The 27,472-nt window shown below is 40.8% G+C and overlaps 1 protein-coding gene across 2 annotated transcripts; it reads right to left on the bottom strand.

Annotated features, from left to right (window-relative positions):
* Positions 1–2,770: 2,770 nt before the first annotated feature.
* Utp18 (UTP18 small subunit processome component) lies at positions 2,771–27,314 on the bottom strand. 2 transcript variants are annotated; one of them, XR_011373127.1, is made up of 15 exons: positions 26,866–27,314; positions 24,568–24,680; positions 21,586–21,684; positions 20,469–20,536; positions 19,084–19,172; positions 16,740–16,865; positions 16,464–16,638; positions 14,661–14,761; positions 14,334–14,424; positions 12,463–12,586; positions 9,071–9,245; positions 4,355–4,497; positions 3,664–3,702; positions 3,440–3,560; positions 2,771–2,905 (listed from the first exon to the last, which is right to left on the bottom strand). XR_011373127.1 is itself a non-coding variant. In XM_070028406.1 (14 exons), the coding sequence occupies exons 1-13, from the start codon at positions 27,211–27,213 to the stop codon at positions 3,678–3,680; spliced, it is 1,677 nt and encodes a 558-aa protein (XP_069884507.1). In that variant the 5' UTR covers positions 27,214–27,314; the 3' UTR covers positions 2,771–2,905; positions 3,664–3,677. The 2 variants fall into 2 exon arrangements, 1 of the variants encoding a protein (XP_069884507.1); XM_070028406.1 differs by lacking the exon at positions 3,440–3,560.
* Positions 27,315–27,472: the final 158 nt, after the last annotated feature.

Genomic DNA, 27,472 nt, shown 5'->3' with positions numbered 1-27,472 from the left:
GAAAAGTTGTATTGAGACAATACACAGCCTCACTGGCACCTCTGTAGTCTGTAGAAAAGACATTTGTCTACTTTAATAGATTAGATCAGTAAACTTTTTACTAGCTCGAGCATAAAAATAACTAAAGCCAGGCACTGATAGCTCATGCCTACAATCCTCCCAGAAGACTGAGATCTGAGGAACATGGTTCAAAGATAGCCCAGGAAAGAAAGTCCTGGACACTCTTATCTCTAATTAATCATCAACAAGTCTTAGTGGAATTGACTCAACTAGTAGAGCACTAGCCTTGAGCAAAAAAGCTCAGGGACGGTCGCACACGGACACACACACACACATACAACACCAGGAGCCAAGGATTCATGCCTGCTACCCTAGCTATTCTGGAAGCTCAGAATCAGTTTGAAGTCAGCTTAGCCAGCAAAGTCTCTGAGACTCTTAGCTCCAATTAACCATCAAAAAGTCCTAAGTGGAGCTGTGGCTCAAGTGGTAGAACACTAGCCTTGAACAGAACAAAAAAGCTCAGGGTTCCAAGTTAAAGCCCCAGGACACACACACACACACACACACACACACACACACACACACACACACACACACACACACTAGCCTTGAACAGAACAAAAAAGCTCAGGGTTCCAAGTTAAAGCCCCAGGACACACACACACACACACACACACACACACACACACACACACACACACACACACACTAGCCTTGAACAGAACAAAAAAGCTCAGGGTTCCAAGTTAAAGCCCCAGGACACACACACACACACACACACACACACACACACACACACACACACACACACACACACACACACACACACACACTAGCCTTGAACAGAACAAAAAAGCTCAGGGTTCCAAGTTAAAGCCCCAGGACACACACACACACACACACACACACACACACACACACACACTAGCCTTGAACAGAACAAAAAAGCTCAGGGTTCCAAGTTAAAGCCCCAGGACACACACACACACACACACACACACACACCCCGTGTGAAGTTGGCTCAGTGGTAGAGCACTTGCCTTGCACGCATGAGGCCCTGGGTTCCATTCCTCAGCACCACATAAGCAGAAAAAAGCCGGAAATGGCACTGTGGCTCAAGCGGTAGAGCGCTAGCCTTGAGCTGAAGAGCTGAGGGATAGTGCCCAGGCCAAGTTCAGCCCCCACAACCAACTAAAAAAAAGAAAAACACTTAAAATTTTAACAAAGTGTATTTAATACACTGCTTCCATCATTTTGCCTACAAAGACAAACTAGACTCCTAGGAACTGAAAACTATTTGCAAAACAAGCACATAGGCTTGTTGTCCATTGCTGAAAAAAAGGGATGATGTAGCTGAAGCTACAGCCAATGCCATAGCAAAAGGATACAGCCCTGCCTTAGTCACTCTCATAATCCAATGCTGCCCTCTAGCAACCCAAGAGCGAAACAGCACTAGTAAGACACTGGTTCCAGGCACTCCAACTTTCAGTGTTAACATTTACTATGGACAATGTTGCTGAAAGTTAAGAGATAGTGGGAGACCCTCCACAATTAAAAGGGCAACATCCTTCTTAATTAAAAAATGTTCTTCCAAGAAAGATGCTGGGAACAAGCCATGGCAGTTCACATCTGTAATACCAGAACTTGGGATGCTAATATCAGAATATTGTTGAATGTATGGCCAGTTTGGACTACACTGGACCAGGTCTCATCAAGAAAAATACAAACCGGGCACCTGTAATCCTAGCTACTCAGGAGGCTGAGATCTGAGGATCACGATTCAAAGCAGCCCGGGCAGGCAAGTCCGTGAGACTTTTATCTCCAATAAACCACTAGAAAACCGGAAGTGGCGCTGTGGCTCAAGTGGTAGAGCGCTCACCTTGAGTTGAAGAGCTGAGGGACAGCACCCAAGCCCCACAACCGACCAAAAAAAAATAAATAAATAATACAATTATCGGATTGACTTTATAATCCAAAAGGAATGAAACCTTTAAGTAGGCATGAGTGGCTAATAATCAGTAGGACAAAAAAAGAACACTAAGTTTTTGTTTGGTCCTAGAGACTAAACTCAGGGCCTCTGCTTACAAAGCCTCAACCACTTTTGCCTGGTTATTTCCAAGGTAAGATCTTACTTTATGCCAAACCTGGCCTGTGATCCTCCCACTTGTGCTTCACCTATTTGTCACTGGAACAGGCATGCACTACTGTGCCCAGTCACGGGGCTTCTCCTGTAACTGACAGGCACTGGGCCATCATGCCTAGCCACTGAAACAAAGTTTCCTGAACTTGGATGCCCACATTGACCTCCAAGTGGGATCCCCTTATCTCCATCTCCAAGTAGCTAATAGATTTGAGCCACAACAGGAAAATACCAGGTTCTCATGTGTCCCTTCACGTTAGTTAAAATGGCAAGAATTTTAGAGAATCAATCTTTTTATTTCCATGATCAACTCTCTAGGAAGAATTAAAAGTTTAAAACTTACTCCATGAGGTCTTATTATTCTCACATGAAGTCATATGACCTCTGCAGCCATTCAGAATATCTACTGGTTAATACCCTAAAATCTAGAGATCTGTGCAGAAGGGAAAATATTAATCAGGGTTAATTGGGAAGAATGAGAATTATCTGCCTACATTATTTTGGGTTAAAGATAATTGTCTCCAATTTCTCCTGTTTAGTTTAAAAGATATGCATCCAAGTTGTAGAGTGGGTGTGTATATGTGCGTGTATAGATGGAAGGAAAAAAAAAAACATGTACTTATTGTCAAACAAAACTTGCCATGTTTATTAAGACATGATTGCTAGTAACTTAAGCAGAGTTGGTCCCACAAATCATTTTTCATACAAATCCTGCAAAGTTTCTGAGATATACTGGGACAGGCTTCCTCAGTGACTCAACTGGATCTGAGGAAAAAAAGAAAAAATTATACACCTGATTTATAGCTGTTGGTCATCACAAACAACATGTCCTAACATCCTAATTTTGAGACAGAATTGCTGTACTATTTCCCTTCACAACTGTGAACAATTCCTCCCATCTGTATGAATTCTTTTTTCTAACTAAATCTATCCACATTCCTACGAGTCTCTTCTTCAGATTCTTCATGAATCTGAAACCACTAAGACCCAGTAAACAACTATGGTGAACAGCTAACTGCAAAGGTCTACCATTATCAGGTCAAAGATGCAGATATAAGGGAAGCACGCCTAATGTTTTAAATACTGGGCCACAAAACAAATAGCCATCCACATACCCTACTTCACATGTAAGCCACTCAGTAATCAATCTCCCAGGAAACATCTATACAGTAAGAGGTTTAAGCTCATGCAAGCCTGTAGATTTCTATTTCTGCTAAGCCTATTCTCCTCTATGGATTAAACATGTTCAGTAATTACAATTTTGATGACAATTACTGAGTACAATATTAGAGATCTGACCTCAAAAGAACAGAGGCAGATTGTTGTGATTTGGGTAAGAAACTCCCAAGGAAGACTCAGGTCCGGCTATACAGCTCCTGCTCTATTTCCACGCCACTCCCCTAACTGAGGATACAGCAACCTAGGAGCAGAGAAACAAAGCTGAGCTAATGTGTACCTCTGCCAAGGGACAGCACTTGTGTAACCTTACAACCTGTAGCATTTATAAAATAGAATTTTCTTACTTCAAAGACTCTTTTTAGAAGTCCGAGTAATGGTGCAACCTGAAGAGAAAAAAAAAAATAGCTTTGTAATCACCCGAAGTATAGTCAATCTTATCATGGAATGGCACGTAGAAAGTGGCATTTCTCCTCCCCCACGGTATAACCCCCGTTTTCACTGTATTTGATGTTGGTATAGTTTGTGGAGGGGAAGGGAAAAAACAAATTGTTTAAATAGGGATACAAATGAATCCACTGCAACAATGAGGGGCGGGGGATGGGAAGGGACGGGAAGGGGAAACAAAGGAGGCAACAATGCTTGATAAGAAATGTACTCATTACCTTGCTCATGTAATTATAACCTCTCTGTAAGTTATTTTCACAATAAAAAAAGGGGGGGGGCATTTCTAATGACTAATCATTCTCAGTAGCAATCGGTCAGATTCCTCAGTCTGACATTGTGGAGGGTCATAATACCTCAGATAATAGACAAAACTATTAAGTTTATTCCAAAGCATCCAATTATGATCTAGGAAATACCTAATCATCAACACTAAATAGATGTGTTGTCAACCTAGTTCACTTATTAGCACAACTAGTAAATGCTCCATAATTGTGGAATCTACAAACTGTAAAAACCAAGAATACACAGTAACTCTTCACATTTCAAAAGCAGTTTCTACATATCTGACTTTTAAACATAAATAATACCTACCTATACATCAGGGCTTTGCCTTTCTCATTCCCTACAGCAAAATATCCACTTCTGGGAGAAAAATCCATGGTTTGGGCACGAGAAATAGTCTTCTTTTTAACAACTGGGAAGTTAGAAAATACTGTACAAGAAGGAAGATGAACCTGCAGATCATAAAAAGCCTTAAGTTACAAAAGTGGGAACTCATTTTTCTTGTATTTTATTTTTCATTTTATCTTTTTGTTAGGATGTAAAATTCATTTCGATTGTGGCATATACATGGAAGTGTTGTTCTCTGAGTATAGCAAAGTGTTTCAAAACTAAAATTTGATTTCTAAAATACTATTAAGTAAGAAGGAAGGAGGGAAGATGCAGCAACTAGCATGGTGCCTGGAGATTCAGACACTTGCTGAACAATAAGTGAATGAATAGGCTGAAGTGGCGAATCAATGACAGTACCCATTAAAGTTCTAGCTTACTGCTCATAGTAAATACTAGAATCAAACTGGACATTGGTGTTCACACCTATAATCCTAGCTACTCAGAAGGTGAGATTTGAAGATTATGGTTAGAAACCAGCCAGGACAGCAGTCTTTTTTTTTTTTTTTTTTTTTTTGTCAGTTGTGGGGCCTGAACTCTGGGCGTGGGTGCTGTCCCTCAGCTCTTCAGCTCAAGTCTAGTGCTCTACCACTTGAGCCACAGCACCACTTCTGGCTTTTTCTGCTTATGTGGTGCTGAGTAATCAAACCCAGGGCCTCAAGCATGCAAGGCAAGCACTCTATCACTGAGCCACCTTCCCAGCCCATAGAGCAGCAAAGTCTTATCTCTAATAAACTACTAAGAAAAAACTAAGTGGAGCTGTGGCTCAAGTGGTAGTGGACAGCCTCATGCAAAAATTCAGGACAAAACCTAGGCCCTGAGTTCAAGAGTTCAAGCCCCAAGACTGGGACAAGGAAAAAAAAAAAAAAAAGGAAACTCAAATCTCATCACAGGAATTGACATTTTACATTATGACGTATTTGATTTTACTGAGGCCCAAGGGGGTCACACCATTTTCTAGTATCTTATGACTTCTTTTTACATTTTTAAACATCTGATAAACCCCTTTACCTTTGCCATCTCTTCTCAGAGAGTTGAATCATAAAAATCTGATTCAGCCACTGAAACTGTATTCTGATTTAGAAAGCCAAAAGCTCCATGCAAAGCCTAGACCAAGTGTGAGATGGAGTAAGGTCAACTTCTAAGGAAAATGGACCCATGTCTAGATGAGTGAGTGAGGTAAGTCCTGATCCAATCTGTGGATGGATAAAAACCTAACAAGTTATTTTACTCCTGATTTACTGATTTAAGAAATTCAGGTAATTAGAAGGGAAAAGGAAGAATGATGAAATGAGTGACATTGAATAAAGATGAATTATATCCATAAACTGAATGGTAACTCCTTTGTACAACTACTTAAAGTATAATTTAAAAATAACAAAAAAAGAAATTCTGCAACTTTGTACTACATCCAAGATTGTGGATGTGTTCATTTGAGTTTCCTACTGATGCAACAGCTTTGTTTTATATTCACAGCTTTGTGCTGGGATAACAAAACTGTTTGGATCATTATAAGCAATTGCATTTAATGATACCAACATGGTTTCATTGAGGCTTTCTGAAGCTGTTATGCCTGGCTTCTTTCCATTAGATATTATGGTTGACTACCATTTTAAAAATGTGATTTGGCTGTTACTAATGAATTCCTTGTGTGATTTTACCACAATAAAAAAAACATAAAGGCTGTCATGATTACTGAAGCAAACTAGGCAGAACTAACTATTGTGCATCTTACAGAATATATTATGTCAACAGGATATAGATCCCATGGTTTTCTGAAACTATTTACTATCATTAAATTGACAAAAGGTTAAGTATGAGCCAGGAGAAAAACAGAGATTTTTAAAAGCTACCTCAAATTAGAACCTTCTCATTTATCAAATGACTCACTGAACAAGGAGGCAATAAAATACAAAAGCTCTATTCTTCATATTCTTTTTTCCCCAGCGGAGTACTTTTTTTTTTTGTCGGTGGTAGAGCCTGAACTCTGGGCCTGGGCCCTGTCCCTCAGCTCTAGCAGCTCAAGGTTAACGCTCTACCACTTTAGTCACAGCACCACTTCTGGCTTTTTCTGCTTATGTGGTGCTGAGGAATTGAACCCAGGGCCTCATGCAAGAACTCTACCACTGAGCCATCTTCCCAGCCCCAGCAGAGTATTTTCTAAGGAAAATCTTACACAGAATCCCAACATATCCCATAGACAGTATAGACACTATCCCATAGACAATGCTGTATGTAATACAGGCAGAAGCTTCAGCTTCTCTTCACACTAACTGCCAAAAAAAAAAAAAACAAACCTCTGTCAGCAGTGCAACAAAGAGTACAGAATCAGAATTATAATTCTGTCCCTTACTAACTGGGGCTTGGAAAGTTAATACTCTAAACAAACTGTTATTCAACTCAAAACTGTTCTAAAGAGTTCTTGGTGGGGCTGGGAAGGTGGCTCAGTGGTAGAGCGCTTGCCTTGCATGCTTGAGGCCCTGAGTTCGATTCCTCAGCACCACATAAGCAAAAAGAAAAAAGCCGGAAGTGGCGCTGTGGCTCAAGTGGTAGAGCACTAGCCTTGAGCTGAAGAGCTGAGGGACAGCGCCCAGGCCCCACAACTGGACCCAAAAAATAAAAAAATTTAAAAAGAGAGTTCTTGGTTAAGTGAACAAAATATGAAGCTTTTAAGTATGTGAAGCGTTTGTTGAGTAAGCAAGATAAAAACAACTATCTTTGAAAAACATAAACTGATAATACAAACATAACAGTACTATATAGTATCACTATTCTAAATTCTATGCTGTTTATCTAGAATAATTGCTAAATGAAGAAAATGAGTAGAGAACTTCACAGAGTGAAGAGTGACATAAAATGAGCTCCAGTGTTGGGCCAAAAGGAGTTAATGCAACACTATAGCTGGTATCCTCACAAAGGCTTATTTACAAGTATGACCCCTGGATAGTGTCTGGGAACATGGGTTGTAAATACTTCTATGCAACTTTTATGCTAACACTTGGCATTCTGGTACATGTATTTTGATAAGTATTATACTAGGCACAGGGTGCTGCCAAGAACCCAAAAAAAACTCTTGAGCATTACATCTCAGATGAGCATAGGTAAATGTGTAATATAGTTCACTGTCCAGAGGAATCAAACACGTCCTATGTGAACAGTCAAAGACGGTTCCTGGTAGGTTGCACTAGTTTCATCCAGTCTTCACCCCATACACCTCTTCCCTTTGCTCACTTTGCTTGCATTCTTTTGCTTTAATCAATTCTCAGCAAGTGAATATGGCCATACACAGTTCTGAGTCTTTCCAGTAACTCACAAACCTGAGGTGGTCCTAAGGACAGTTATCTGAATTCAAGTAATTTTAGGTTAAGTTATTTTGAATTTCAATTTATTTTCAAAATCTAAGTACTGCCTCCACTCCATTAAAACAGGCGTTTAAAAACCAGGTAAAGAAAAGCCATATACTGATACCCTACACCAACAATACTACTTATTCAGAAGGCTGAGACTTAGAAGTATCACAGTTCAAAGCCAGGCCAGGCAAAAAAGTTCATGAGACTCCATCTCTAGTTAATCAGCAAAAAGCTGAGTTAGAAGCATGGCTTGAGTGGTAGAGTATCAGCCATGAACTAAATGAGAATGCAAGGCCAAGTTCAAGCCCTGGGACCAAAAGAAAAAAAAAATAGATAAAGAAAACTGTAGAGGAATGAGGTGTTTACCCTATGTTTGTTTTCTGTCAATTGTGGGGCTTGAACTGTGGGCCTGAGCTCTGTACCTCAGCTCTTCAGCTCAAAGCTAGTGTTCTATAGCACTCTACCACTTGAGCCACAGCGCCACTTCCACTGCCTGGGCTGGCTTTGAACTGTGATCCTCAGATCTCAGCCTCCTAAGGAGGTAGGATTATAGGCATGAGTCACCGGCGCCTGCCTCCTAAGTATATTTTTTAACATATGTTGAAAAACATTTCTGAAAGTGAGGACTACCACTTAAGAAATGTTGAGAATGGACAGCTTAGCTTTCCTAAAAGAACTGAAAACAGGAAGGTGGCTCAGTGGTAGATAGAGTGCTTGCCTTGCATGCATGAGGCCCTGGGTTCAATTTCTCAGCACCACATAAGCAGAAAAAGACAGAAGTAGTGCTGTGGCTCAAGTGGCCAGCGCTAGCCTTGAGCTGAAGAGCTGAAGGGCAGCGTCCAGGCCCAGAGTTCAGGCCACACAACAGCCAAAAAAAAAAAAAAGAACTGAAAACAGAAAACTGGTGGTTAATTGTGCCAAAAACTACACTACTAATAATTTCTACAAGAGTGACTAGTCACTTCTAAAAATAATCCACTGTGGGGCTGGGAAGGTGGCTCAGTGGTAAAGCACTTGCCTTGCATGCTTGAGGCCCTGGGTTCGATTCCTCAGCACCCATAAGCAAAAAAAAAAAGCCGGAAGTGGTGCTGTGGCTCAAGTGGTAGAGTGCTAGCCTTGAGCTGAAGAGCTGAGGGGCAGCGCCCAGGCTCAGAGTTCAGGCCCACGACCAGACCCAAAATAAAACAAAAAAAAAATAATCCACTGTTCTGAAGTCACTATTGTGACTTCATTATGTTTTCTGCTTAAATTTTGAAGTTATCAATGATAAAGGGTAAAGAAATATTACCAATCTGACAGCTTCTTTCATTTTTCTTGAGGCTATTGCCAAGATTTCTGTAGTGGGATTGAAGGTCAGAGAAGTAACACCAGTAACCAGGTTCATTATAGCTTTTATTGGCTTTGGATTAGTTTCTTGGAGACAAGAATCTTGATTGTATATGTTTACTACTCCAGAACTAGAACTGCAAAGACAACAGGAAATAAAAGTATTTTAAAACAAGTAAAAGGGCTCTCACAACCTAAGTAACACAAATGTTAATCCACAAACTGGTGTTAGGAAAAAATAGCATGTTAAGGAGAACTCAGCAACTAGATGGTTCATGGCAAAACAAAGTCTTATCAGTTCCACTCCAGTCTTGCAGAGCTCTTAGATAACTCAGCTTCTGTCAGCTTATGCCCACCTTTAAAATTAAAAAAAGTAAAAAAAAAAAAAAACATAGAATCTCTATTATATTCATTCCCCTGATAAATATCTATTAAATGCCAACTCTATGCCAGGCAGTATTTTGAGTGCTTAGGACACAGTGTTGAACAAAAGAGATCAAGATCACCATTCTCAGTCTATAATGCTTACTGCCTATCATCCTAATGTGTGAAAAGCAACTGTCTTTCCCCATTGACAGCTCCTCCTTCCTTTACTGTACCTGTAGGAATGTGCAAAGTAGTGGTGAACAGCAGTAAAAAGTAGGAATACTATAATCAACTGTTACAGAAATTATCTACTCCGTTTATTTAACTGTTTACTAGCAAATAGTAAAAGCAAATCCAAACTAGTGATTTAATAATGTTCGTAAATCACTTATAAAATCAGTAACATACAAGAACTTTATATCAACATTTTTTGTCTCAATGTAATGTTATGAGCATTAAAAAAATAAGGCACAGGGCTGGGAAGGTGGCTCAGTGGTAGAGTGTTTGCCTTGAATGCATAAGATCCTGGGTTCGATTCCTCAGCACCACATAATCAGAAAAAACCACAAATCGCACTGTGGCTCAAGTGGTAGAGCACTAACCTTGAGTTGAAGAGCTGAGGGACAGCGCCCAAGTCCAGAGTTCAGGCCCCACAACCAACCAAAAAAATAAATAAATAAGGCACATAATTCAGACACTGAATTAAAACTATCTTACTATCTTAGCCCACTGTTGCTATAACAAAATATCTGAACTAGATAATATATAGGTGATAGAAATTTATTTCACACATAATTTTAGAGACATAAAAGTCCAAAAATCAAGGCTCCAGCAGTCAGTCTAGTGGGGCTGCTCTGTATTTCCAAAATGGGAGCCTCATTACTACGTCCTCCAGAGGGCCTTACCTGACAAAAGGAACTGAAGGCACTCCTTCAAGTCAAGCCCTTTTCTAGGGGCTCTAACTATAGCCAACACACAAACAAAACGTTAAGAATTACTTAATGCTTTAAAGTTTTCCTATTACTTATATATATACATTTTCTCACTTGATTCAAGTAACTTTTTTTCTTTTATTTTTGCCAGTCCTGGGGCTTGGACTCAGGGCCTGGCACTGTCCAGGAGCTGTCCTTTTGCTGAAGGCTAGCACTCTACCACTTGAGCCACAGCACCTCTTCTGGCTTTTTCTGTGTATGTGGTACTGAGCAATCAAACCCAGGGCTTCATGCATGCTAGGCAAGCATTCTACCACTAACCCACATTCCCAGCCCAAATAACTACTTCTTAAATAACTCCTGAACCAAGAGTAGACAATCCACCAACAGGTTACAACCAGGGTGTTCTGCATACAAAGATTTTCCCAAACAGGAGATGGCCATTAATTAGCCAGAACAATGTCTCCTATGAACTGGGACAACGAACTACCAGCATGTAGTGATTATGGTAGGAGCTGAAGCTGAAATACACAGAAGCAAGATGTAATGGCCTATGTCCATAATCCTAGCCACTGTGGATGCACACATAAGATACATAAGAGAGAATGATCACAGTTTGAGGGCAGCCTAAGCAAAACATTTGCAAGACTCATCTTGGCATGGCAGCATACACCTATCATCCCAGCTATGCAGGAAATGTAAATAGAAGATATGGTCCAGGCTGGCCAAGACATAAACCTAATCAAAAATAACTAAAAGCCAGGCACCTATGTAATCCTAGTAATCCTAGTTACTGAGGAGGCTGAATTCTTAAAATTGTGGTTTGAAGGTAGCCTGGCAAGTCTGTGAAACTCTCAATTCCAATTAACTACTAGAAAACTAGAAGTGGCACTGTGGCTCAAAGTGGTAGAACACTAGTCTTAAGCAAAAAAGCTCTGGGACAGTGCCCAAGCCCGGAGTTCAAGCCCCACAACCAACAAAATAAATATATAAAAATAACTAAAACAGCTAGAGCCTCGGCTCAAGTGGGGAAAATCTCTGCCTACCAAGTGCAAAACCATGAGTTCAATAAAAAGTATAACCCAACCAAGACATGTACAAAGGACACATTATAATTTTTTTCATGCTCCTAATACTACTATACTACTTAGAGATGCTAATCAGTGGTTTGGTAATGTATCTTAAGACTAAAAATGTTTGTATAAAGTGCTAAGGATCTAGTCCACAGTAAGTATCCAATATCTCCTCTCTCAATTAACTAGGAAAGAATAAAGCCATCTTTTCCCCAATGTAATAACCACTTTCTTCAGTAATAATGTTTTAGTTATATCATTTTTTAAAATACCTACAAAAATAAAAAATGCTATTTCCCAAGAACATAAGGAGATCCCACTACCAGAGTGCTAAAATTGCTATAATTATCCTTAAGATTTAAATCTGACTGGGTACTGGTAGCTCATCCTTGTATCCCTCACTACTCAGGAAGCTAAAATCTGAGAATCAATGTTCCATGATAAACTGGGCAAGAAAGTCCTTAAGACTCATCTCCAATAAGCCACTCAGAAAAAGTCAGAAAAGGTGCTATGGCTCAAGTGGTAGAGCACTAGCCTTGGGCAAAAGCTGAGGGACAGACCCGGGCTCTGAGTTCAAGCCCCAGAACTGCCCTCCCCACCCCCCAAAAAAAACCTTAAATCTGAAGTTGATTTATTCTACCTCCTCCTCAAGAAAATGAAAATAGAAAGAAAACAAGATGAGATCAAATGGGTATTTTAAATATAACGAAATACACAATGATTTAAGGGTAATTTATTACTTTCTTTGCTAAATATCTGGAAAACATTTATTAACATGGCATTATTAAATTAAAATATAAATTAAGTTATATGAATATATAATTTTTATAAGTATACATATTAAAGGCTGCATCAAGACAAAGCAAAAGGCTTACCTGGGTTTACCAGAATTGTTCATACACAAAACTACCTAACAGTATATTCAATTCCTACAACTTTCTCACTGGCACAATGTGATTTAGGTGTCATGAACCTCTACTCACCCACAAGCAATATACTGTCCATTCCTTGATGTGGCAATGCTTAATGCACGTAAATTGCCTTCATCAACAAATCTGTTAAGGCACCTCCTAGAGTTCACATCCCAAATATAAACTTCACCATCCCCTGAAGGAAAGATCCAAAGAAAAGCTTGGTTAATTTTGCTTTAAACCTGAAAGTCAAGTGAATTGACCATGTTTATAGGCCAACTTAATAGTATCATGGACTACAAAAAATAATACTCCTGCTTCTAGAAAAGACTACAAACATTTACTATAATGCTGAGGATCAAATCCAAGTCCTTGAACATGCTAGACAAACATTCTAATCGTGAGATACATCCCCAGCCCCTAAAAAAATTTCCTGTGAACTTACACAGTTTAAAAAGTACATCCAAAGAAAGGACTTTACTTTTTTCTTTTTTTGTTGGTTGAGGGACTTGAACTCCTCCCTGAGCTCTTTTGATCAAGGCTAGCACTCCCACTTTGAGCCACAGATCCACTTCTTGTTTTCTGGTGGTTAATTGGAGGTAAAAGTCTCAAACTTTCCTACCCAGGCTACCTTTGAACTATAAGCCTTAGTTCACAGTCTTCTGAGTAGCTAGAATTACAGGCACAAGCTGGGCTAACAGAAAGGATTTTTCACTTAAAAAAAAAAACAACAAAAAAACATGATCCTCAGATCTAGGAAGAACTGATCCAGACACAAATAATTTACCATTTAACTTAGAAGATATTCACTTTTTTAATCTTTCCAGGTCATTTCAATAACAAGGAATGCTACTAGTGATAAGCATAAATAATTTAGAGAAAGGAGAATTATGTGGGCAAGATAAAGATATTAAGCTAGGTGTCAGTAGCTCACACCAGTAATCTTAGCTATTCAAAGTCAGCCCAGATAGCAAAGTCCATGAGACTCTCATGTCTAATTAACCACCAAAAGAACACTAGTCTTGAGCAAAGAAGCTCAGAACAGTGCTCAGGCCCTGAGTTCAAGACCCAAGACGTGCGCATGTTCACACAACACATGCACACATGCACACACGCACGCACACACACAAGATATCAAATACGAAAAGACCACAAATATTTATATGTAAGCTAAGACATCTGTGAAAATCAGTCCTCATTTCATTTTTTTCTCTCATCCAGTTGATTCTGACAACCCTCCTCCCTAATCCATTATCCACAGCTGTGATAACCCTACAGCCACCTCAAAAACGGCTCCTAGTCCCCTACTTATCGCTTCCTTTTCTGTAAATATTGTTCCAAAGTTCACCCTTCTGTATATGTTCCCTTATTCCCCACTTCAATGAGATCTGAGCCAATTTCAGTTCCAACTACTTCCTTGACAAATCAACTTCCTCAGGCTGGGCAAAGAATAAAGGTTAAGTAGCAGTGAACATGCTAACACTGCATGTTGAAGGTGGCTAGTTCTTCACTATTACTATTTGTAAATAAGGAGGAAAATGTTAGTATAAAAAAGTTAGCTGTGCGATGGTGGCTCATGCTTGTAATCCTAGCTACTCAGGAGGCTGAGATCTGAGGATCACGGTTCAAAGCCAGCCCGGGCAGGAAAGTCCATGAGACTCTTATCTCCAATAAACCACTAGAAAACGGGAAGTGGTGCCATGGCTCAAGCGGTAGAGCGCTCGCCTTGAGCTGAAGAGCGCAGGGTCAGTGCCCAGGCCCAGAGTTCAAGCCTCATGACCGACCAAAAAAAAAAAAGTTAGTTATAATAAGTTAGTTATAAAGTGAAATCTCATCTTCTAAGGAAACTAAAAAAAAACAAAACAAAAACAAAAAACAAGTCATTTTTAATTAAACTTGACACAAGACATCCAAAGCTTCTGCTTCTCTTTTCATTAACTTACCAGAAGAAGTATATATTTTCTTACTATCTGAAGAGAAAGTACATGCTGATACTCTTCCATTAATCTTCATGCTACCAATCAGCTCCTTGGTCTAAAATAATACATATTATTTACCAAATGTTAGTGAACTGTTCTCTAGTTTCTAGAAGTTAATTTTAAATCTTTTTCTGACCATCAAGATTTTCTACCAACTGCCCACAATTACTCCGCTAAGTACCTCTACTATGAAGATTCCAGGGTATACACTTAGGGTTCAAGATTGTCTTTAATCCTGATATACTAATATCTAACTCAAAAGGAACAAGAGAACAACTAATAATGCTTTACCTTCATTGACAGTAAATGAGAATATCCAGCAATACCATTTATAAGCAAGAATGATCCATCTGGGGAGATTTCAAAACGTCTCACTACTTTCTCTTTCAAACCTATTAAAGGAGATGAATCAATTAAAATAAGGTTAATGTAAGTTTCAATAAAGTTATCACCTTCTTGCAACTGAGTTTACCTTTTAAAATGTCACAATGTTATAACTGAGCAAAATCCTATGGTTCACCAAAAAGGACCCAAACAAAATGCTTGGTAAAACTGTCGTAGTTAACATTCACCATTTTAATTGTAAAGCACAGATTCAGTTCTTCAGATAGTAAATATATCAATTTTCCAAATGTAAGTAGTAATGCACTATAAGAATAAATGATAAACCCATCAGAAATACTTCAGAATTGTAACTGCAACCTTGAGACTCCCAGCTAAATTCATATGCACATTAATGTCTAAGAAATCCTGGCTCAAAGCACAATTAGATAAACGAAGAACCTACTAAGAAAGGATCATGAAAGGTATTAGAGAACACAGTGAAGAGTGCAAATAATAAAGATAAGCACCATAAATATTTAAGTTGGCAGGCATTATTCAGTCAATGGCAAGCAGAAATATGGCTGTAAAAAGCTACCCTTGTTCTTTTAGAGACACGTGCATTGTAACAAAACCACCAGTGAGCTGTGGCTTGTGCCAACACTACCTCCCAGATTTATGACAATAACTCAGCCAACCTCATTACAATGGCATTGGTCCCCAAAAGAATCATGAAGTGTCACTATATTTTGTGGTAACAGTAGAAGAATACAAAAGAATGAGTAAGGTTGAGAACAAATAAATCTTTACCGATAAAAAGTTTATTTTTTACATTATTTTACTCTTTATAAACAAAAAAAAAGACACAAAGCCAGGCACCAACCAGTGGCTCATGCCTGTAATCCAAGCTACTCGGGAGGCTGAGATCTGAGGATCATGGCTCGAAGTCAGTCTGGACAGAAAAGTCTATGAGATTCTTATCTCCAATAAACTACTAGAAAAAGCTGAAAGTGGTGCTGTGGCTCAAGTGGTAGAGTGCAAGCCTTAACCACAAAGAGGCTCAGAGACAGCGCCCAAGCCCTGAGTTCAAGCCCTAGGACTGGCAAAAGAAAGACACAAATACCTTCAAGTATAAATAAAAGTTACAATAAACCACAGAAACAGATGATGTAATTCCTATCTATCAACGAAGTGAAGCATATGTCCAGGAGCTACAAGCCAGGTACATCTAACTCTCTCAGTTGCTAACTTTACAACCAAGAATCTGCAACTGCATTCTAGAGTGATATATTTGTAAATTATGATCATGCTGTAAATGCTTAAGAAAAAAGGCCAGTTCGCAAGGTGCCGGTGGCTCACGCCTGTAATCCTAGCTACTCAGGAGGCTGAGATCTGAGGATCTCAGTTCAAAGCCAGCCCAGGCAGGAAAGTCCATAAAACTCTTATCTCCAATAACCCACCAGAAAACCGGAAGTAGCGCTGTAGCTCAAGTGGTAGAGCACTAGCCTTGAGCTCAAGAGCTGAGAGACAGCACTCAGGCCGAGTTCAAGCCCCATGACCGACCAAAAAAAGAAAAAAAGAAAGAAAAGAAAAAAGGTCAATTTATTACCTTCATTTAAATACATTAGCTCAATAAAATGACATTTTTCCAAATGTTGTAACTAACACTCTTAAGATTCCTCTGAGGTGAAAAAGTGGTCATAATTATTGTTAAAATGAACTCAGCTTAGTGGGGTAGGGGGGAACTGGTTGGAAGCTCAACAGAAATCTTACCTCTCACTTGATGCACAGGAACTAACTTTCCAGCTAGCATATCATAGACATAAAGAACTTTGCTGTGAACACTTGTGGCTAAAACCTCTTCTCCATTTGCAGTAAAACAAGCCTTATAGATTGGAAACCTATCCAAATAGATACTCTGGATTTTAGGATTTGTTTTGCCATCAACCTGTAAGAAAGTACAAAATGTTGCTCTTGGTTTTTTGTCCATAGACTCTATATGCTGGCAGTGAAACTATCACATTACAAGCCTTCCCTTACAAAGCATACCTGAAAGAGTGAAATAGAATTATCTAACCCAGCAACCATCACCACCTGAGCACAAGGGTGGAACTGAACTGAAGAAATCCGAGCAGTGGTAGGCCGTTCAGCATTGGCATGCTGGCAGTTCTTCATCTGTAGAATAATAAAGCAAAAATTTTATCAACTCAAATAATGTAGTGTAGAGAAACAAGCATTATGATTACAATAGAAAAGAACTGAATGGTAGCCAAAAGCTACAACTCTGGCACCAACTACAAGTCTCTTCTTTACAAGTATCCATGTTTACCACCTCTCCAATTACGGGATTAATAATCATTAAGACAGATCCTTTTGTTAAGGCACAAATATGAAATGCTCCCCCAGAGACTCATGTATCCCCAGTGGTAGTGTTGAAAACTGTAGGATATGGGGCCCTGATGAAGGAAGTAAGTCACTGAGAACATGCCCCTGGAACTAAATTTTGCCCTGGTTTTCCTCTTTCCTTTTCTCCTTTCTGGCTACTCTGACATGATCGACTTTACTCCATGTTCTCCAAAGTATGTGAGAGTCCATCTCTGGTTTGTCAGCAAAAAGCAAGGCTGGAGTCAGGCACCAGTGGCTCATGCCTATAACCCTTAGCTACTCAGGAGGCTAAGATCTGAGGACCAAGGTTCAAAGCCAGCCCAAGTGGCAATGTCCATGAGACTCTTATCTCCAATTAACTACCAGAAAATCGGAGGTGGCACTGTGAGACAAGTGGAAGAGCATTCGCCCTGGGCTGAAGAGCTGAGGGCATCACCCAGGTCCAGCATTCAAGCCCCACGACCAACAAAATAAGTAAATAAATAAATAAAGCAAGGCTGGTAGTGGTGCTGTGGCTCAAGTGGTAAAGCGCTCGCCTTGAGCTGAAAACCTCAGGGACAGCACCCAGGCCGAGTTCAAGCCCCATGACTGACCAAAAAAAAAAAAAAAAAAAGTTGTTTCTTTATGGCTGAGACTGTGGCTTAGTGGTACAGTACCCTGGGTTCATTTCCTCAGTACCACATAAACAGAAAAAGCTGGAAGTGGCACTGTGGTTCAAGTGGTAGAATACTAGCCTTGAGCAAAAGAAGCTCAGGGACAGTGCCCAGGCCCAGAGTTCAAGCCCAAAGACTGGCAAAAACAACAACAACAAAAAATAAAAAGAAAGCAAGGCTGGACACATAGTTCAAATGGTAGAGTGCCAGCCATGAGTAAGCCAGCCAAGAAGGCATGAGGGAAGCATAATGTATACATTTGTTTGGAACCAGTGATTTATGTTAACTACATTTTCAATGGAGGTGAGTTCACTCTGTGAAGAACTGAATGAACTGTGCTCTCTCTGTCTCTTAGTAACTTAGCAAAATCTAAAACATGCCATTTTATAGTGCGGGGGGAAAAAAAGCTGTTAATTTGAGATATGTAATTGAAGCACTTTACTCTGTAGGCACTTAAATACCACAATAAATAGCAGAAGTTAAAATATAAATAGCATAAGCCACTTCATGCCTATAATCCTACTCAGGAGGCTGAGATCCAAGGATTGAGGTTCAAAGCCAGCCCAGGAAGGAAAGTCCATGAGACTCTTATCTCCAATTAACCCCCAAAAAACTGGAAACACTGTGGCTCAAGTGGCAGAGCACTAGCCTTGAGCTGAAGAGCTCAGGGACAGTGCCCAGGCCCAGAGTTCAAGCCCCATGATTGCCCCCCCACCACCCACCCCCCCGAAAAAAGTATTATCTAAAGTGGTACTTGAACAGAGACCAAGCTGGCCACTAGCAACACTTAATGGACAGACTGGAGGAAAAACATGGACAAAAGTTCACAGGTAAAAAAATAACCCAGCCTGTTTTAAGGAAAATAAAAGATTTGTATGGCTCTAGCAGAGAACAAAGAAAAGGAGATGTGGGCAAAAGCTAGATCATGCAAGGCAGTGTAGACTATGATAGGAATTCACAGGGTTCCAAAAGGCAATGAAAAGTGGCATGATCAACACTTGGCTACTGTATGAAAAATGATTTAGAAGGAGGCAAAGTGTTAAATATAGAGGCCAGTCACAAAACAACTACATGGGCCAAGGAGATGACAGCAATATGGTGAGGATGCTACCAAGGGAAATGCAAAGAGATATGCAAAAGGAGAAACTAAGTATGATTCAGGTTTTACTTTTTGATCTTTTTTTTTTTTTTTTTTTGCAAAAGCAGAAGCAAAAAGAAAAAAAAATAACAAATATTTACTGAAGTAAAATGACAGCAAGCACAATTAATCTTACACATATCAGAAACCCATACATACTGTGAAGCTGAATAGATCTCAAAAATAATTGGTAAGTCCCAACTTCACCAACTCTCACCTTCAAGATTCCTCTTGGAAGAGAAGTGGATGTGGATATGAAATTCCCAGTCCTCTGCAACAGATCATCTTCATCTTCTTCACTTTCATCTAAGTCAGGGAAAACCATAAAGCTAACTTGAGAATAACAGTCTTTTACTTTATCTCAAACTACTCTATTTCCAACTGCAATTCCCCTCCTGGCCTTCTAAACTCAACCACCTTTTTAAAGTTCCAACTGGTAAAAGCAAAACAGCAGAACACATTTTAAAGGAAAAGACAATGATGACTTAGCATTTAGCATACATAGTTAAAAATCAAAGCTTGACTCAAAATACAAGATTAACACACAGATGGTAACTAAAGATGAAGTGAAACACGCAAGTTTAAATAAAGCCAGCAATTTCATTTAAAAAGAGCAACTCATAATTATGTCAAAATTAGCAACGGGAAGAACAGTAGAGCTAGCTTAACAACATAAATGCAAAAGAACTAAGAGTAAGAGATCCATTGACTAAAAGATCACAGTCAGCAAAATGTATAACCTAACTTCAGAAAGCTAACAAGGCTTCTTGTCCCCTAGACATGACTGAAAACAGTACAAGAAACAGCTGAGAAGTTGAACAGACTTCTTTAAACCCTCATGGAGCTAAGAAGGCTAAAACTAGCACCACCAAGCCCTCTAAGCTTCTTGACAGAGGTCTGGTAAACTACCAGGCTTTCAATCAAGGCCACAAATGCTACAAGTAGTATTATAGGTAAAGTAAAAAAAAAAAAAAAAAAGTTTCAAGAACTGAAATCTAGCTTTAAACCTTCACAACTCCTCACTGGAATAAGATGCTCTGAGATTACTAGTATTCCCTACCCAGTCACGCAGACAAACTATTATCCTTACCTCTAATTAATTTTCATATGCAATGTTCAGCACTCAGTGAAATATAGTAAGGCCAATATTAGTATTATAATTTGACTGAAAATCAAAGAAAAAAATGCACAGGTTTCAAAATAATAAAGAGCCATCAAACTTTTTGGGGACAGGAAAGGAGGATGAAAAATTAGGGGTAGAAAATTCTTTTTTTTTTTTTTTTTTGCCCAGAGTCACTTGGATATGTGTAAATTCATTTGTGGGCCATACAAAATTATCAATGCAAGCAGACAATCATGGGCAGCTGACAAGAAGTATATGTCTATCCCATCAGGTACCAAATTCATGGGCCTCATCTGTCCACCAGGCAGCTATTCCTCATCTCTGCCCTATACTTCCCTCTAAGAAACAACAGACTTCAAAATCTGAGCATCAGCTAAAACAAAACAAAAAAGGCCTCTTGAAATACTAGATTTTAAGAAGCATAAGAAAACTCAAATAATAACAGAGTAAGTAAAGAGACTAACAAGCCATCAACTCACCATCTGAAGATGTTTTCTGCTTACTAGTCTCTGCCCATGCAGGTACTCCTCCCATAGCATGCTGAAATCTAAACAAAATATTGAGAAACAAAACAATGTTCATAGATGTGGATATATAAAATACATAAGTATCCTTTACAGTATGTATAGAATTTCTACCAGTCACTACCTTTAAGAACAAAAGTTCTTATTCATATAGAGCCTATGTTGAGAACTTTCATGAACCTCTGCTCACCTAAAGTAATCTTGGCTATAGAACATCTAGACACAAATCTTGTTAAATTTATGTCTAGATATTTGTCTTATTTGCTCAGAGAAACACAAATGTTCAAGACTAAGTAAAGAAGTCTCTTTGTGGTTACAAACTAATGTCAGAGTACATGAAATTTGTAATAGATTAGTGAGAATAAACCAAGCTTCATCATATATCATTTAAATAGGTGCTTTCCACCTGAAAAAAACAAGCCGTAATAGTTGTTCTAAAAGTAGCTAGAAGAGATCAGAGAGTCATTTTAATTCTTTAACACAGAAGTACAAACTAACCAGGTACCACTGGCTCCTATCTATAATCCTAGCTACTCAAACGGCTGCCATCTGAGGACAGAGGTTCAAAGAAGTTCCAAGCCAGTTCAAGAAGAGTCTGTGAAACTCAATTTAAATTAACCTGCAAAAATGCCAACCAGAGGCAAGTCTCAATGATAGAGCAACAGCCTTGTGTAACAAAGATCAGTGAGAGCATGAGGCTGAATTCAAGCCCAAATATTAAAAAAAATTAAAAACCCTCCAAACACAGCCACTAGCTATAAACTACTAGAAAAATGGACAAAACATATGAAACTACTTTCAGAAATTGGACAACAGGCATTAGTGTACTGAGCACTACAATCCCCAGAAAATTTCCCAACAGTATTAATGCCTGTTCACACTATGCCCATTTTTTTTTTTAAATTTTCCTGAACAAAACAGCTCTGGAAGAGTTCAAGCTTGGGGGTTGGAGGTGGGAACTAAAAATGTAATCAAAAAAGATGCTATGCTGCTACAGCCAAAGACAAGAGAAAACAAAGGTAAACTACTGGATATATACCTCCTGATGAAGCCAGTAAAAAGTGATACTTACTCTTCTTTGAGTCTCTTTTGAAGCTTATCTTTTGAGAGTTTAGTTTCTGTGACATTTTTCATCATATCTTTCCGAAATCGATTTTTCTTCATGTCAACCCTGTAAAATAAAGAACAGCAAAATTTAAGTAAGTGGCTCACACCTGTAATCCTAGCTACTCAGGAGGTTGAGATCTGAGGATTGGAGTTTAAAGCCAGCCCAGGCAGGAAAGTCTATAACACTCTTATCTCCAATTAACCACCAGAAAACTGGAAGTGACCACCAGAAAACTGGAAGTGGCGCTGTGGTACAATGCCTGCCTTCAACTGAAGAGCTGAGGGGCAGTGCCCAGTCCCAGAGTTCAAGCCCCACAACTGACAGAAAAAAAAAAAAAATTAAGCAATTTTAAAGTCATCATAAATTGATAGTACCTTTAGTATTTTCCAAGGCATTTAATGGAACAATATTGGTTATGACTGTAAGATATGGTGGTTGATGGTGTAGCTCAAGTGGTACAGTGCCTGCCTAACTTTCAGGAGGCTGTAAGTTCCAAACCTCAGTATCATGAAAAACATAAAAAGATTATAAGACGTGGAATATCTCATATGCATACTCTCTATTCTTTTTCTTTTGGTTCTCTGGTATTCCAAATCATAGTTACTGTCTAGAAAGCTAATATTTCACAACACTCATCATAACTTACCTAGAAATATTCTTCAAAATAAACCCCAAGTAAGAATAAGAGCTCAATACACAAAAAGCAAACTTTAAAATAACTATAAAGAAAAAATTTGCACAAAGGTTATCTCTTTATGATAAAGGACATTTCCTAGTTATAAATTATAAGTTATCAGAGATCATAAAAAAAATATTCCAGGCACTGATGACTCACACCTGTAACCCTGGCTACACAGGAAGCTGAGATCTAAGGATCACAGTTCAAAGCCAGCCCAGGCAGTAAAGTACATGAGACTATTATTGCCAATAAAGTACTCAGAAAAGGCCAGAAGAGACTCAGGGACAGTGCACAGGTTCTGAGTTCAAGCCCCAGGACCAACAAAGATAATAAACATTTTAAAGAAAAACAGTAAGTTGGGTGATAGTGGCTCGTGCCTGTATTTCTTTCTACTTAGGAGGCTGAGATCTGGGGATCAAGGTTTGAAGTCAGCCCAGGCAAAAATGTCTGTGTAACTATTTTTTTTTTTTTTGGGTCCGGTCGTGGGGCCTGAGCTCTGGGCCTGGGAGCTGTCCCTCAGCTCTTCAGCTCAAGGCTAGCACTCTACCACTTGAGCCACAGTGCCACTTCCGGCTTTTTTCTTTTTGCTTATGTGGTGCTGAGGAATTGAACCCAGGGCCTCAGACATGCAAGGCAAGCACTCTACCACTGAGCCACCTTCCCAGCCCAGTCTGTGTAACTCTTATCCCCAATTAACCACCAAGAAGCTAGAATGCAGCTCAAGTGCCAGAATGCCAGCCTTCAATGAAAAAAGCTAAGGAAGAGTAGCCTGGTCATGAGTTCAAGCATCATTACTGAGGCAAACAGACAAACAACAACCAAAAGGATGAGGAAGTTTCAAAGATTAGACTATCTTTTTTTTCTCTTTGTTAGTCCTGGAGCTTGAACTCTGGGGCTGGGCGCTGTCCCTTACTTAGCTCTTCAGCCCAAGGCTAGCGCTGTACCACTTAAGCCACAGCGCCAATTCCAGTTTTCTGGTGGTTAATTGGAGTTAAGAGTCTCAGGGATGTTTCTGCCTGAGCTGGCTTTGAACAGAGATCCTCAGATCTCAGCTAGGATTACAGGCGTGAACCACAGGCTGCATTCAGAGATCAGACTATCTTAAGAACTGAACTGAACACTTTCCAAGAAGGTAAACTGGTATGCAATCTAGCAGTATTTATCATGAACCTTAAAAGATATCTGTGCTATATAATCAAGTAATTCTATCCACAAAGAATCTTAAGGAATAAGAAAAAAATGTTTATGGAAGTGGCACTGCGGCTCAAATGGTAGAACATTCACCTTGAGTGCCCACGCCCAGAGTTCAAGCCCCACAACTGAAAAAAAAAAAAAAAAGAACAGCTACTCAGGAGGCTGAGATCTGAGAATTGCAGCTCAAAACCAGCCAGGTTAAGAGAGTCCATGAGACTCTTATCTCCAATAAACCACCAGAAAACCAGAAGTGGCACTGTGACTCAAGTGGTACAGCACTAGCCTTGAACTTAAGAGCTCAGGGACAGCACCCAGGCCCAGAATTCAAGCCCCACGACCAACCAAAAAAATAAAAATGTTTATTTTTGAAGATATTTACCTCAGTACTAATGTAATACAAAATATTTATCCAAAAACAGCTACATAAATTATGATTGATTTATTCAAGGACTACAATAACCATTTAAAATTGCATATAGTTTTTACATGAGATGCTTACAAAGTAACTTCAGGCAGAATGTCAAAATATCAAGTATACAGTACACACTGTATACTGTGAAATTACATCTGTGTGTGCAAGTTTTCTTTTAAGCCTTCAGCTTCAAGCATCATATACTAGAAATTTTATATGCACCATCTTAACCCCAACAGCCTGTTACTATTATTTATGCTGATTTTGCAAAATAAAAAAAGGTGGATTTCAAGCTTGTCCATGCTGTTTGGAACTGGTCAATTAAAAAAAAAAGGCAAGCTCAGCACCAAGACCAAACTATGTCCTCTTAAGAGCTAGTGTACATCGTATAGAATAGACCAGATGGGCCAAATGCATGGTTCAGTGGTAGAATGCCACTCTAGCAAACCCAGATAGGGAAAAACCTATACCAAAGGTTAACAGAAGTTCTCCCTCAGCATGGAATGATAAACAACCTTTTCAATAATCATACCTTTTTAAAATGAGTAATTTTCACCACCTGCTGCAATTTCTCATGCGTGATTTCTAAGTTTCATTTCATTGATGGAATCAGTTCATGGGAAAATGATTACATAGATTCTAGAAGGAACAAGCAACTTACATTTCTTCATCTTCATCTTCTTCATCCACCCAAACTGGTTTCTTCTGGGGGGGAAAATTATCATGTGCTTCACTCTCCCCTTCAGAATCATCCAAGGTTCCACCATGTTGAGTCTACAGAAAGTCAAAACACATTCAAGCTCTGAATTTTTCTTTTTTTTTTTTTTTTGGGGGGGGGGAGGGGGTCCGGTCGTGGGGCCTGAACTCTGGGCCTGGGCACTGTCCCTCAGCTCTCCAGCTCAAGGCTAGCATTCTACCACTTGAGCCACAGTGCCACTTCTGGCTTTTTTCTTTTTGCTTATGTGGTGCTGAGGAATCGAACCCAGGGCTGCATGCATGCAAGGCAAGCGCTCTACCACTGAGCCACCTTCCCAGCCCCAAGCTCTGAGTTTTTCTTATCCTGTGGTGGTAGACAGACCCCTCACCCTTTGAAGACTTGTAGAATGCATATTGTTTATGGCCCTCTGATGAAATAACACAAAATGCTACCACAACAATAGCAAGAGGCAGAAGCAGAAAATGGGTAAAACATAGATGGAAGGTGAGGCAAAATAAAGCCATCAGAAAAACTCAAAGCACTGAAAGGAAAATACTATTAGACAAGAACAAAGGTAAGTGGGCAGATGAAGAAAGGGGCAAGGCAAACAATAAAATCACAAAAATTACAAGACCCAGAATTAATTCTACAGACTAAAAATTAAAGATAAGGTAATCCCTACCTCATTTTCTTTTTTTTTTTTTTTTTTGGTCGGTCGTGGGGCCTGAACTCTGGGCCTGCGCACTGTCCCTCAGCTCTTCAGCTCAAGGCCAGCGCTCTATCACTTGAGCTACAGCACCACTTTGGGTTTTCTGGTGGTTTATTGGAGATAGGAGTCTCATGGTCTCTCCTGCCCGGACTGGCTTTGAACCGCCATCCTCAGATCTCAGCCTCCTGAGTAGCTAGGATTACAGGCATGAGCCACCAGCGCCCAGCTTCCTACCTCATATTCTTAGGTACATCTCTTTTCCATTGTTCTTGACTGTGGTTGGCCCCCATATCCTTGAAATTTTATACCAAAATATGTAATCTAAATCCAAACCACAGAACCCCGATAAAGTGATCTGGGGCTTCCCCCAACCCACATGACAGTAATGTCTTACAGCTGTTTTAAGCTCCTTCAAATACCATCGGCACAGTCCCAGTTGCACATTTTTCCAGTCCTTCTTCTCCCAACTACACACAAAGAAGGTTATGGACATCAGCAGATACCTGCTAAATGTGTATTAATTTAGCAGAGGGAGGCAGTAAATGTGTATTAATTTAGCAGAGGGAGCCAGTAATTCTGCCAGACTGTCCTTGGCCATTCAATCTACAAACTTCACACAACTCCCCTACACAAACTATTTCCCTTTCCTAAAAGTTTTACTTTGTTCTCTCAGCACTTGTCACCACTTTTATCTGCTTTACCTTGCATCTAGATCATTACAGGTTACAAAAGCTCCAAGAGAGCAGGGAGATTTGTTGTTGTTGTTGTTAGTTATGTCCATTGCAGGGTCTCTTCCAACGCCTAGAATCTCTACGTTGGTGCAAAAACCAGATACAGAATAAAGCGAATGACAGAGGGCAAAAACTTTAACTTTTAACTTTAATCGCGCCGAGTATTGCCCGTTGTCAGGAAGCGTCGAGTTCTGGCATCCAGAAGCTTGAGAATACGTACCAAAGGACGTACAATTCGCAAAAGATGATGTGTGTATATATGTGTGTGTATACATATATATGTATATATATCGTGATCACTCTGGGGGCGGGAGGGGGAGGTTTAAGATGGTCAAAATGCAGATTCCCAGGCCGGAACTCGGGGAAGCTCGGGCGAAGAACGGCGGTAGGTGATCCACCCCACGACTGCCCGGAGTTCGCGCGGAAGATAACGGAGCTGACTGCCAAAAGCGCTCTCCGCCGGAATTTTCCAAAAACGAACGAATGAAGTATGCTGCGGAGCGCCTGCAGCGGTACTACCAGGAGCTGGGGCCGCTCGGGGGAGGGGGGAAAGCGCGGTCCGCACCCGCCCAAACCCGCACCCGGCGCCGCAGGCGGAGTGCGCGCGGCGGAACCCCCACCCCCGGCGTCCGCCTTCCGGCCTCCCCCCCACCCCCTACACACACCTGTGCGCTCCCCTCCACACGCACACACGCGCGCACACACACCTGAGCGCCCGCGCGCCCGCCGCCGCCGCCGGGCAGGCAGGCTCCGCCCCCGGGGCCTCACCGCCCACCGCGCGCCCCGCCGGAACGCGCCCGGCCGCGCCGAGGCCCCCCTCACCTGCGAGCCCCGCAGACGCCGCAGCAGCGCGCCCTCGTCTTCCTCCACGTCGCCGAAGACCAGCTCCTCCAGGCACCGCTCCTCGGCCGGTATGTCCTCCTCTAACGTCTGGCGGTTCCGCTGGCGGAGCCGGCGCTCTGCCTCGGCCGCCGCCGCCGCCGCCTCGAGGGCGGTCGCCGAGCTCGACTGGGCCGGAGGTGTCCGCTGGGATGAAGAAGGGCCAGCCTTCCGGGGCAACCCGCCCCTATCCAGTCTGGCTCTCCCATCTGGCTTTCTTTGAGTCTTCCGGTCAAGCCTGGTGCCGGCTCTCCGGTCCGGTTTCGTACGGTTTCTCCGTTCGGGCGGCATCGCTGGGTTTGGAGAAGAAACGCAGGCGCACACGTGGAGCCCCCGCCGCGCATGCGCCGAGGCGTCACGCCTGCCGCAGCCACCGCTGCGGCCGCCGAAACCCTGAGGGACCGGAAGAAGCCTGCGCAGCCTCTCTCTCACGTGACTGATACTCCCCCCCACCCCACCTCACCCCCGCCTCCCTCCTGCGTCACTCCCACTCCGGTCGGCAGCCCCGCCCCGTGTGGGAGTTCCTCCGGGAGAGCCTATCTTCCCGAGT

Source organism: Dipodomys merriami, unplaced genomic scaffold (assembly GCF_024711535.1).
Source record: "Dipodomys merriami isolate MVZ:Mamm:240054 unplaced genomic scaffold, mDipMer1.0.p SCAF_19, whole genome shotgun sequence".
In the NCBI taxonomy this organism is placed as follows: Eukaryota; Metazoa; Chordata; class Mammalia; order Rodentia; family Heteromyidae; genus Dipodomys; species Dipodomys merriami.
The sequence above is the reverse complement of the archived record's forward strand: the minus strand, read 5'-3'. Positions and strand labels throughout refer to the sequence as shown.